At 29.6% G+C, this 13402-nt stretch overlaps 1 protein-coding gene across 1 annotated transcript in view; it reads left to right on the forward strand.

Moving 5' to 3' along the window:
- The window catches only part of LOC117175920 (ubiquitin carboxyl-terminal hydrolase 31-like), a 63341-nt gene extending 52216 nt beyond the window's left edge, over positions 1-11125 (forward strand). Inside the window, exons 3-4 of the mRNA XM_033365768.1 lie at positions 1907-3341; positions 9152-11125. Of these exons, the coding sequence (XP_033221659.1) occupies positions 1907-3341; positions 9152-9274 (1558 nt within the window). The 3' untranslated portion in view covers positions 9275-11125. The remainder of the gene's footprint in view (positions 1-1906; positions 3342-9151) is intronic.
- Positions 11126-13402: the final 2277 nt, after the last annotated feature.

Below are 13402 nucleotides of genomic sequence, written 5' to 3' on the forward strand. Positions count from 1 at the left end.
GTTGTGTATAATGTAGAAAAGTTGACATGTTGGACAGAATCGAGTGCGAAACACGAGATACGTGATGAGAATGTGCTCGTTAAAGCCAAAAGAGCTTTAACAAAAGAGAGTTCAAAATCACAAAATTACAGTTATCGGTTCGTTCACCTTCGATTTTAAAAGGTCTGTGCCCGAATGCGATAGAAATGCAAAGACCAAGTGCGGAGTGCGATTGCCATCGGTCGCTTGCCGTGGGTGCGCTCAAACTCTTTTTTAACGAAAGAGAATTCACAATTACAAAATTACAGTTGTGGATGTTTTGAGTCTTAATTTTAAAATGTTTACGCAAGAATGTGCGAAAATATAAAGACCGAGCGCGCAGCGCGAGGTAAATACATAATCAAGCGCGAGATAAATACAACATCGAGCGCGAAGCGCGAGAACCAACAGTTGGGCGCCCTAGGCGTGCTCAAACTTGCGAGGCGCGCGACGAGAATGTGCCCGCGTAGCGGGCAGATTTTTTGTTAAAAGTTCATCCTTTTTCAAAAATTCCACTTTTCGTGTTGCAAATTCAACTATTTTTGGCTAAACCGTAACCCTTTCTGTTTGAAAATTTATATTTGTATGTAGACAATTCAAGTATTTGTTCAAAAATTCAACTATTTTATTAAAAACTCATGTGTTTTTGGTCGAAAATTCGCCTATTTAAACAGAAAATTCATCTTTTTGGGTTAAGCATTTTTTTTAAATCCAACGTTCTTCTAAAAAGTTCAATTATTTGGTTGAACATGCAACTGTTTTTGGTTAAAGATTAATCTTTTTCTTTTCAAAAATTCAACTATTTTGTTACAAATAAAAGTATTTCGCTGAAAATTAACTGATTTGTCAAGAGGCCTCATCATATTTGGTCGAAAATTCGTCTTTTTGGTAAAAAAATCATTGTTGCAGGTCGAGAATTTAACTATTAGGTTAAAAATGACTATTCTGTTGAGAGTGTAATAGCTTTCTTTTTAATTTAACTATTTTGTTTAAAATTCTTGTTTCGTTTTTTGTAATATCAACTATTGTATTTTTTGTTGAAAATTAATCCATTTTCAAAAACTCAACTTTTCGGGTTGCAAATTCAAATATTTTTGGCCGAAGCTCAACCTTTTCGGTTTAAAAGTTCATCTTTATATGTAGACAACTCTAGTATTTGATCTAAAATTCAATTATTTTGTTGAAAATTTAATTCTGTTTTTGAAAATTCGAGTATTTTGTTAAAAACTCATGTGTTTTTGGTAAAAAATGATCCTATTTAGATAGAAAATTCTGGTTTTCTTCGAGTTAAAAATTTTCTTCCAACTATCTTCTATTTACCTGAAGTTTTCCGAACGTTCAAATGAACGAAATATTTTTCCCCATCTATATTTTCCTCATAAATATTGTTCTAACTGCAATATAAAATATGCATTATTAATCTGTCTCAATAATAAGTTATTTCCCAATATAAATGAACAAGCATTCAAGCACTTTTTCTGGTTTAAAAAATCATCACAAAAAAATTTCGTTCATTTGAACGTTCGGAACTTAAAGCACATCGATCTTCGAAAAAAATCAATTATTATGTTGAGAATGCAACTGTTTTTGGCTGAAGCTTAATATTTTTTGTTTGAAAATTCATCTCATATTGTAGAAAATTCGTCTTTTTGGTTAAGATATATAAATAAATAAAAAAATTAAATATTTTAATTTGAAATTGTTCTATTCGTTTTATTAAATATTTAATGTTAAGAATGTTACAAGATTAAATTCTGATCCTTGAATATTAATATATTTAGAGGTCGTTCAAAAAGTACGTAACGTTTTTATCTCACAATTTTGACTCCCTCCCCCCTACGTAACGCTTTTTCTATAGTAAATTGTGTAACTAATTTCTTATTTCCAGGACCTTTTCCGACTGTCAACCGCTCTCTGTGATCACTGAAAATGACCCTCTCTACTGCATTGAACTCCCTCAGCTGAAGGAACCAACTGAGCAGGCCTACATCCTCCTAGTCTGGATCAATGTCCTGGTAAAAGGCGACCTTCGAGAAAGATTCGGAAGTCCGTACACGATGCAAATTTCCCGAGAGACTTCCTACGAAGACCTTCAGAAGCTCCTTCTCAAGGAAATGCACACAACCCTCGCCGATGACGTCCTAACATCAAGTCAGAATCCTGGACTCTTCAATATCCGAGTCGCCGATCCAGTCGCGACTCCCATTCAGGACGAGCATCCCTGCATAGACCCTTGCGTCGAACATCCACTCTACACTGAACAAATCGAACAAGCCTTGGCACTTTGTGCCGACGACTCTGGTCCTCAACACGTCAAGTTGATTCTCGAATGGGATGAGTCTGCCAAATCCAGCATCATCCAGGACGACTCGGACCAGATCGAAGAGCACGCAAGCGTGAAACAGCTGAAGACCAACACCGAACTCGGAGGCACCGTTACACTCGAAGAGTGCTTCGATTTGTACACTCGAGAGGAGACCTTGGGGGCGGAAGACGCCTGGCACTGTCCTTCCTGTAATCGAAAACAGGAGGTCGTGAAGAAACTTGGTCTTTGGACGCTGCCTCACATCCTTGTCATCCATCTCAAGAGGTTTCGTCAGCAGTCGAAGCAAAGATCGACCTCGAAATTAACGATGTTGGTCGATTTTCCCCTCTATGGATTCGACATGACGCCTCATCTCGCTCACAATGGAATCCAGTCGCACAATATCGCGAATCTCGGAGTTATCGGCTGGTCCCCATGGAAAAAGCCGCGACCGCGACAACAGCAACAGCAGCAGCAGCAGAATATTTCCAAGTATGACGACAACGTCTATGATTTATATGCTATTTGCAATCATCATGGACAGGATCTTCAGGGAGGACACTACACGGCTTTCTGCAGGAATCCGTATGACACTCAGTGGTATTGCTTTGATGACACGAGGGTGGAAGCCGTGACGGAAACGAACTTGATCACCAACTCGGCCTATATGCTCTTTTATCAGAAGAGGCAGAATAATTCGACTGGGAACTCGTCGGCGGCTTCAACCAGTTCTGCGGGGTCGGGACTTGATCACTGGGTTTCGAGGATGCCCCCGTTCTATTTTAATAACAAGAACAGCTGTAATATTGGTAGTAATAAGCAGAGCAAGTCGCAGGAGGTGCTCTGCCAAGAGAAGATTGTCGAGGAGAAAAATTTGAATAACTTTAATCGGGGATGCAGAAATTATGCGACGTTACAACCGCAGAAGAGGAATGTTGCGACGGAGACGGATTGTGGGGAGGTGGACCGATACTCGGACGTTGAGGCTCCTACGGACTTTCCATCGAGGAGGGATTGGGTAAGGTTCTTTAATTTCTGGTTTAAAAGATTTTTAAGTTTCAAGGTTTAAATTAATGTAAATTATTATAAAATTGTGTCCCCATGATAGAATGCAATTCTAATTTTGCACACAAAATAAGAAGATATTGGTAAAATGTATAGAATTTTATCTTTAAAAAAAATAGTATTTCTACTCATATTGAAAATAGATTTCCGTAGTATTTATCTAACGTTTTAAAATGGTTGTGGAATTTTTTCTCTAGGTTCAAGCACAGGTTAAACTTAGACCAAAAAAAGTCGCTAAATATTACAGGTTACGGATTTTCTTAAACATTTTATATGCAATTATAGCTTTTTAAATTTTTAAGACTTCTTTAAAGACAATCCCAGGCCTGCCATACAGTCATTTAGTCAATTTTTGTTATCAAATCATTTGTTAAACCTTTTTTTAAAGGTAAAGCCATTATAGTCACTTTTTAAAATAAAAATGTCGTTTTAGTCGTTTCTTCCAATAAATTTAAGCAGAGAACACAAGAATTTATCGATTTTTTCGAATTCCTTCGAATGATTTCGAAATAATCCTGAATTTTTTGAAATTCCTTTTAAATCCACTGAATTCAATGTATCTTCTTTGTATTTTCATTTTTTTTTAATTTGTCTGGACGATTTTTAAATTCAACTTAAATTCTTATTTATTTCAACAGATTATTTGTTCTTTAATTCTATTCACTCCAATTTTTTTTAAAAATTTATCCTAATTTCATATGAATTAATTCGAATTCACCTGCATTCTTATATATATATTTTAATTTTCGCTCAATTTTGTTTAATTCACTTGAATTGTCTCTTGAAGTCGGTAATACTAATTTTAAAATGCAGTTTATAAGAATCTTTTGAATTCCCTTGCATTTTTTCCATATTTAATAAATTCAATTACATTTTTTACTATTTATAAAATGTTTTCAATTAAGTTGAATTTTTATTAAATCCATCGAATTCTTCTCATTTCATTTAATTCACTCGAATTTTATAGTATTTGATGTTTTTTAAAATAATTGTTTTCAATTCACTTAAATGACGATGATTTTCCCGTCAATTGTATTAACTCGAAATTTGATTGAAATTTTTTTATTTTCAAAATTGTATTCAATTGATTTCTTTCAAATTCTCATAAATGTTATCAAAGGCTCCTGAATTCTTGTAAATTTCCTTAATGTTACTCAATTAAGCTGATTTACGATTTTTTTAATTAAATAGAACTCCCTTGAATTCTTCTCAATTCACTGCAATTTTACTGAAATCAATATAATATTTTGGATTTTTTCATTAATTCACCTCAAAGTTTCATTAATTTAATCTAATTTTTCATTTGCCTTTAACTCCTTAACAGTCGCTTAAATTTTAGTCAGTCCATGTTTTATTTTTTGAATTTATCCTGAATTCGTTCAAATTCATTTGGAATTCTGAAAAATTTCATCGAATTCTTTTAACCTTTCGAATGAGCTCAAGAACTTTAAAAATTGTAAATTATTATTTTTGAGCACTTTGCATTTAGAAACGTCTAAAACGCGATTTAAAAAATGACGTGTGCAATTATTAATTCAGACCTCAGATTGTGCAACTTTTTTCGACCTTTTTTTTTTAATTTTTCCTTTTTTCCGGGTTTCTCAGTAATTCGCTATACTTAGTTTCAATTTTAATCAAAATAAATCTTTGAAAATTGAAATTCAAAACCAGAAAAATGTTTAGCGATTTAATTCGGAACATTAAAAATCTTCAAAGATTTAATTTTTTCAAATTGCGAAGCCTTGATAATTGGACATTTTCAAATTAAAAAGGCTTTCCGCAGGTGCTTTTTATTTATACGGGGTTTTAAGATAAATTAGATGAATAATATTAATTTAATGCATATTAATGGAATTTTAAATCATTTCGAGATATTTTAATGGCTTTTTACTATTTAAAAAAATGGTAAGAGATTTTAAAGTATTTGTAGAGACCTTTAGGGAATAATTTAAATTTTATTTCAAGAGATGTATACAGATTTCAACAATTTTAAGGGATATGAAGGACGTAGACAATTTTCAAAGCTCATTAGAGAGTTTAAGTTATTTTAAAAGATTCCGAATTATTTGAAGACATTTTAGTTTGAAAAATTTGTAGAAATATATCATTTCTTATCAAAATATTGTTTTTTCTTTTTTAAGTGTAAAAATAAACGTTTAATCTTTCCCCTATTTTTCGACTTATTGTAGATATTTTTCGAAATTGCTTGGGATATTTTTTGTAATTTGATGCAACTAATGCGACTTTTTTAAAGCCTCCTAGTCGATCCGAGCCCTGTTAATTCAAATTTACGCCAATTATCTTTTTTAGATTTTTTTAAAAATCGAAATGTTAGGGAATTTTTTCGCGAAGGAGATTAATTTTTTTAATTGCCATATAAAACTGAAAAACAATGATTATTCATTTGTAAAGGTAGTTTTATTACTTTATTAAGCTATGTTGTGAAAATTATTTTTTTGTTTTGAAATTATTTCTTTTAACTAAAAATTTAACTATTTTATTCTTGGTTGCAAATTTAACAGATTATTTGAAATTTTTTCAGTCTTTTCACTGAATAATCATTCTTAGTTGAAAACTAAACTCACGTTGAAATGTCGTCTTTTTTGGTGAATTCAATTAAAAAATTTTTTTTAACTTAATTTTTTTTTGGGTTGAAGATTCATCATTATAATTAATAATTCATCTTTTTTTGCTGTTGAAAAATTCGTTTGTTTTTACTTTAATTCAATTTTTTACTGAAAATATAAATATTCTAGATCAAACTAGAGTAGTTTGAAAAATTCTCTTTTTTATTTGAAAATTTAACTTTTCTAGTATAAATTAATCTTCTTGTTTGAGAATTCATGTTTTTAATTGAAAATTCAATTATCCTAGTGAAAGATTCATCATTATAGTTGAAAATTCATCTTTTCGGACTAAGATTAAACTACATATTTAAGTTTAAGATTCATTATTTCAGTTGAAAATGCATCACTTTTTTAAAAAATGTAACTACTTTTTTGAAAAATAGTTTTTTTCTTTTGAATATTATTATTTTTCAACTGAAAATTTAACTACTTTTTTTAAAAATAGTTTTTTTTCTGTTGAATATTATTATTTTTCAACTAAAAATTTAACTATTCTATTTTTTAATTGAAAATTTATATTTTTTATTTGAAAATTCTACTATTCCATTAAAAATGTATGTATTTTCTTCAAGAATCGTCTTTTTTCTAGAAAATTAATGTTTTTGTTTGAAAAATAATTTTCTTTGAAGATTTATGAAGGTTAAAAATTCAAGTATTCCAGTTAAATATTCACCATTTTGGTTAAATATTCATATTTTGGTTGGAAATACAACTAATTGATTGAAAGTTAAACTCTTTTGTTAAAAATTCATCTGTTTGGTTTAAAATTGAACTATTCTATTTTTTTTGGTTTGAAAACTGATATTTTTTGGTTACATGCTGAAAAGGCGATATTTATACTTAAAAAGTTAGGGACTTGACCCGGTTTAAATTGCATTTAATAAAGTACCCACAATAATTTTACCTAAATATGCAATGAGGTTTAAGTATAAGAAGATAAAATAAAATAAATCATGTATTATTCAAGTTCGTGGACTTTCGAGACAAATTCATGAAATGATTAATTATGTTTTTAGTATTATTTAATTTTTAAATAATCAATAGTGGTAATAACATGTAAGAATATCTTGCAATGTAATTTTCCAAGGCTTTCTGAGCGAAGCATATTATCTAAATGTCTAAAAACTGAAAAAAACTATGCATAACAATCTGGAAAAAACTTGAGATACCGCGAAAAAATCTAGAATTTGCAGGGAATTTTTTCCTAGCTTTGAGTAGACACCCTGCTTTAGAGTCTTTCAGGATGATTGCTGGACAGAGAAACTGAGAAATTACCGGGAATTTTATGAGACCGGGAAAAGCGGGGAAATGAAAGTGAACTTATTTTTGGAATGGATATCTTACAAATTAAAAAAAAGTCTGTCCCAGTTTGATTTCAACTGTTTTTTAAATAATCAATTGAATTTTTATCTTTTTTAATTATAATGTCATTCAGTTCATAATACATAATTCGAAAATCCTGTACTTACACATTTTCCATTATGGATTTTAATTTTTAAGCGTACATTTTTCATTTGAAGAACATATAAAGCACATTCTCATCGGGCGCTACGCATGCGGCTCGCTTCGCTCGCAAGTTTGAGCGCGCAATCGAAATTTGAATTTTCGATTTTTGAAGCAAATCCAAAAATTGGTTATGATAATCTTGAAGGGCCTTCAAAAAGAAATGTTTTTCTTCTCTTGACTTTTTTTCATATCACGCGTTTTTCGGCTTCAAATTGTGATTTTCGGTTGATTAAAAAAATTTTGAAAACCCTATAACTCTGAGACTTTTTTTTTGATCGAAAAAAGTCATGAGGATAAATTGTTTGTTCTTTTTAATATTATAAATATCCGTACATAGAATTTTCAAATTCAGAAAAAAGTTGTCTCAGAAATTTTCAAAATGCTCTCACTTTTTGAATTTTTATCAAAAATGGCTGTTTTACGAACTCGTCCTTTTTTTTAGGACCTAAAAAAAGTGTCCTAAAGATGAATTTAATTCATTCATTTTTTCGAGAGTTATCGTGTTTACGGACGGACGGACGGCCGGACGGACAGGCAGACAGACAGACGCCATCGTGAAAACCTGATTTTCGGATTCAGGGGGTCTCGAAACATGGAGATCCGTTGAAAAAGTGTGATGTCAAATTTCCGACAATTCTAATACTTTCTCAATCATAAATGATGAGAATGTAAAAATTATTAGCTTTTAAAATCTCCAATTTGGAATAAGAAAACCTTTTTAGTTGATCAAAGGTGAATATAAATTATCATGGTTTTTTAAATTGAACGATACATTAAGGAATAAGAAGTGAATAATAATTGATTTAATAAGTCGATTTGGAATCAGTTCAAAATTTAAGAATTTCCAGATTTTAACCTCATATATTAAAATCTTTTAATTGGAAACTATTAGTAGTTAAACCAATGTAAATGCCTAATTAAAACTTTATAAACTATTTTCAATTTTAAAATAACTCTAAAATAATATATTCATGATTAAAAACTTGTATTAAATTTAAAATATTATTTTTGTTCAAAATTTGAACATTTAACATTTTTAAATTGATTATTTTTAATTAAGAAAAATAAAAACTGCTTAATGTTACAATTTTAATTGTTTTATTTCAAAAAAATTAATGTACAAGTAAAAGTGTGAACTTTTTATATATAATAAATACAATATTCAAGAAGAATTTGAATAATTTTAAAATACGTTTAGAAGTTCTGAAAAAATTTCAGAAATAATTAAGAATTTGAATGAATGTAAAACAAAATGCAGATGTTTCAAGATTTTGAAATAAAATATTGAAGTTTTTAAAGGATTTTTAAACTATTTAAAATGAAAATAATTTAACTTTTAATTCAAGAAATGTTCAGTTTATAGGAAAAATATATAATCGTTTAATTTCTAATATTTCTAGCTTAAAACTGATTAAAATGATTTGCAGCTCAGTTTTTATTGCTTCAAATGGGCACATTTTTAGCTTTTAGGGTTGAAATTTTTTAATTTCATTGTCCGTGAAAAACTGTTGATCGGGATTTTTTGTATTTGATTAAAACTGCGATCCTGGTCTTTGAGCATTGATCTCTTCAAAATAAAAATTCTGGAACTAATCGAGACAGTTTTTAATTGAAAATTCTTTATTTCCAGGCATCACCGAAACCTGTGAGACGGACCTCGTCGATCACTCTAACTCCTCACGTTCCACAGGCAATAATTCAGAATGCCAACAGTGATTCAGACACAACAGTGATACACGAATCAACATTGTAACACACAATTTAAGCCAGACACCTCACGTCTGGCTCGAGCTTGGCTCAACGAGTGCCTAGAAGCTGGCGTTTCCGTTAAGGCTGAACTCAACGCAAGTAGAGAGAAAAAACAAAACAAAAAAAAAGACAATTCAGTAGCCCCTAAGGCACTTTCTCAAGAACGCATCAATATTTTTAGCCTGGCTAGAATTTGAACTCCGATCTTTCGCTCAGACTTTGTACAATTCCTGATTCCTAATAATACTATGGCAGACAAAAAGAAAAACAAACAAAAAACAAGCCAAACTACAACTACAACGAGAGATAATTCAAAAAGTTTTTGCTTTTCTTTGAAATTCTATTTCTATATGCGTCGAGGATAGAGAGCGTGTTTTTGGAAAATGATAAGTTCGAGGCATTAGCGAATTTCATATTTATAGTGTATTTGTACGGATCGCGTGAGTTGCTATTACAAAAGTGTAGATGTTAAGGTATTTTCACGAGGAGAGTGTGTTGAAATCTTGATATCCAATAGAGCATTTGTAAACCTGGTAAATTGTCCCCACTAAAGTGTCAATGTGATTGTCGGTTTGCAGAAAGTCCGAAAAAAATATATATATAGAATAGAATAGAATCTGATTTTATTTGACTTGTGTAAAATGCGTGTTTTGTGATTTGTAATTTGTAATACGAGATTTGAGATTTGACTTTGATAGCACGTGTTGGGTTATTCTTTTAAAACCGAAACTTTTGACAATAAATAAGCGATTGCTTGAGGGTTTGATTTTAATCGATTTAGTGTGACATTTTTAGGACAAAGCAAATAATGCTCAATCTTTTTCGGACACTGGAATCCGACTTTTGCTCTGAGTCCAGTTTCGCTTAGCTGTAATATTTATATTGTATTTTGTATCACCCACTAGTGGCCTTACATAAATAATCAATATCGATACATCAATAATTCAATATTCACACTTGTATAATCATACTAACTAATTATTTTCAGCATTTTTTTTATTACGGTATGAGAGAAAGAAAAAAAAATGTCGCGCGAGGGCCACTGGGCCAAGAAATGGGAAACAATTATGGGAAATGGCCTTTTACAAGTACTTCTCTTCCAATCTTCAATGTTCTTCCACGATTTAAGACTCGATGCTTAAAACTCTGCTTTTTTTGTTGTTGTTGTTGTTGTTGTTGTTGTTGTGAAAACAAATCCGAGAGAATTAAAGACTTCTCGGCGCAGTGACTTTTCTCCGCGACAAAGGGCACCAATACTTTTCAGCTATTTTGTATTATTAAATACTTTTAACCTCTCAATTTTAATCACCATTCCAGTTGTGAGGAGATTTTGACTTTTGAGACGTGAGAGAGAATAAAAGTGGGAGAGAATGTGAACGGGAGAGTATTAAATTTAGAGAAAAAAACAGTGAGAAAGATTTATATAGAAGAAATATATATATATGTGTGCGTGTGCGTGTGCATGTGTGCGCGCGCGCGCGCGCGCGCGTGTGTGTGTGTGTGTGTGCATTGCGTATATATTCATATTGAAGAGAGAGAGAGAAAGAAAAATATGTATATATACGTATGAACATAGAGAGTGGCAGATATTTAAGTTATTTTAAAGTAATGTTTACAACTAGTCACACGAATCGTGGCCAAGGGTAGAGAAACACACGCGATTTAAAATAGAAAATAAATTGAAGTTCTAAAACGAAGAGGAGAGATGCATTCTATTACCACCTATTGTGACAATTATTATTTAGAAAAAGTTATTATGTAATCTTGTTAACCGACTGAGGGATATTATCATTACGATTGTCGATACATATATTGCTAAGATTTTGTTGAAATAAATAGAGAATGTATATGTGAAGAAAATATCTCTTGCCTTGGTTCTTAGTTTTTAGATTTAGTACAATTATTTATAATCAGGTTAGAAATATTGTTTTTTTTATTCGTAACTTTTATTGGAGGGGACGAGTGAAAACACCGAAAAATAAAATATCCGATTAATAAGATTCCCGAATTGGAAAATTCTCGAATAATGAAATTGGAAAAAATTTAAGTTTTAAGATTCTAAAATTATTTTTTCGATTTAAAGTAACAATAGTTGAAAAAATATATTTCTGGATGCATTTTTAAAAATTATTTTTTATTTAAATTCATACAATAATTTTAGAAACTTTAAAACTTATAATGAAAAAATACATTTGTGTATTGTATTTTTAATAAATAAATAATATTTGTAAACAAAATGTTTTTAGTTGTTTAAATTCAGAAATTTTATTATTAGCGAATTTGAATTCTGAAATATTCGGAAATTTTATTATTCGGGAATATTGCAGTGTCGGAAATTTTATTTTTCGGGATTTTTCAGCAGTCTCAGTCAAATTTCCGAATAATAAACTAGCCAAATTGGAACATTCTCGAATAATAAAATTCCTTAACAGTTTATATATTATTACCGAATTGGAAATATCCTAATAATTAAATTACCGACAACTTATAATATTAATGAATTTCAAAATTACCGAATAATAAAATTCCTGACAGAAAATTGCCTATCATAAAATATTAAAATTAGAAAATTCCCGAATTGAAAGAATTAAAATTTGTTTATAAATATTTATTTATTGAAAATGCAATAGTAAATTTTTTACGTTTCTAAAATTATTGCTTAAATTAAAAATAATAACTGGAAAAAAATCTGAAAGAATTTATTTTTAATTATTCTTATTTTAAATTCAAACAATAATTTTCTTTCAGGAATTTTATTACTTGGTAATATTATAAACTGTTCGTGAATTTTATTATTTTGGAATTTTAATTTTCAAAAATTTTTCAATCGTCCTTATTTGGGAACATTTTTAACAATTGAATTAAATTGAACGTATTATGAAATGCGAATTTTTTTATTTTCAACTTCATGAAAATTTTGGTATCGCCTTTATTCAAAAAGAAGAAATCCCCCTTTTGCAATAAAGAACCTTTTTCATTTCAGTAAATTCTGATTTTTTTTCTTATTCTTTAAAATCCGATTTTTTTCTGCATTTGTGAGCTTAAGATATGACTTGTGTTTCAAATCTTCTCGTTTTAGCTCTGAAGACAGAAGTAATTTATTATCAATTAAGAATTAAAAATGACGCTGATTTTATTTTTATCCAAAGTATTAGTTACTTTTTACCTTATTTTATTTTTCACGTACTTTCATTGTTTTTTCTCAGAAAAATGTATTTGCTACACCGAAAAATCGGTATTTATTGATTTGATATTTTGCTAGTTTTTTTTAATTTATGACATCATTCAGTTTACATTGTGTAATTTTAAAATCTTTTACTTCACAATTTTTAAATTGTTGCTTGTAATTTTAAGGCTATATTTTCAATTTATAAATAATGTTAAATGCTGTTTTGACGACTTGAACTATTCAAAATTAAAAGAGTTTTAATTCGATAATTTTGGATAAAGATCGTTTTAATTTGATCAACTGTAAATATAAATGAATTTCATTTATTTTTTTATTTAAAAAAATAACAATTTTCTAATAATTAACAATATTTCACTGTTTATTGAAAATGAGCAGTTGTAAATGAAATATTCAAAACTACCCAACTTAAAACTGAATTGTTGGTAATAGAAAGCCTCGAATCATTACAATTTCAAGAGTGCTAACATGTTTTAAACATTTTTATTCAGTTTTAAATGAGGCAATTTTAGTTTTCAATTATTTTTGTTAAATTAGTAGAGGGAAATTTTACATTTTAAAGATTTTTATGGAATTGGAAAGGAGGAAATTTTGGTTTTAAATATTTTATGAATTAGAAACAGATATTTTTTTATTTTTAACATTTTTATTGAGTTGGAAGGGAGGAAATTTTGGTTTAATTTTTTTTTAATTGGAAGAGGGGATTTTTTTATTTATAAGATTTTGTATTGAGTTGGTTGGGAGAGAATTTTATTAAAATTTTTTTCTGATTTCGAAGCGGGAAATTTTTCTGTTCTTAAGAATTTTTTCGAGCTGGAAGGAAGAAAACTTTGGTTTTCAACATTTTTCAAATTGAAAAAGGGACTTCTTTAGTTTAGAAGCTCCTTATTGAGTTGGAAGGGGGGAAATTTTGTTTTATAAATGTTCTTCTGAATTGAAAGAGGC

This window comes from Belonocnema kinseyi, chromosome 7 (assembly GCF_010883055.1).
Source record: "Belonocnema kinseyi isolate 2016_QV_RU_SX_M_011 chromosome 7, B_treatae_v1, whole genome shotgun sequence".
Lineage (NCBI taxonomy): Eukaryota > Metazoa > Arthropoda > Insecta > Hymenoptera > Cynipidae > Belonocnema > Belonocnema kinseyi.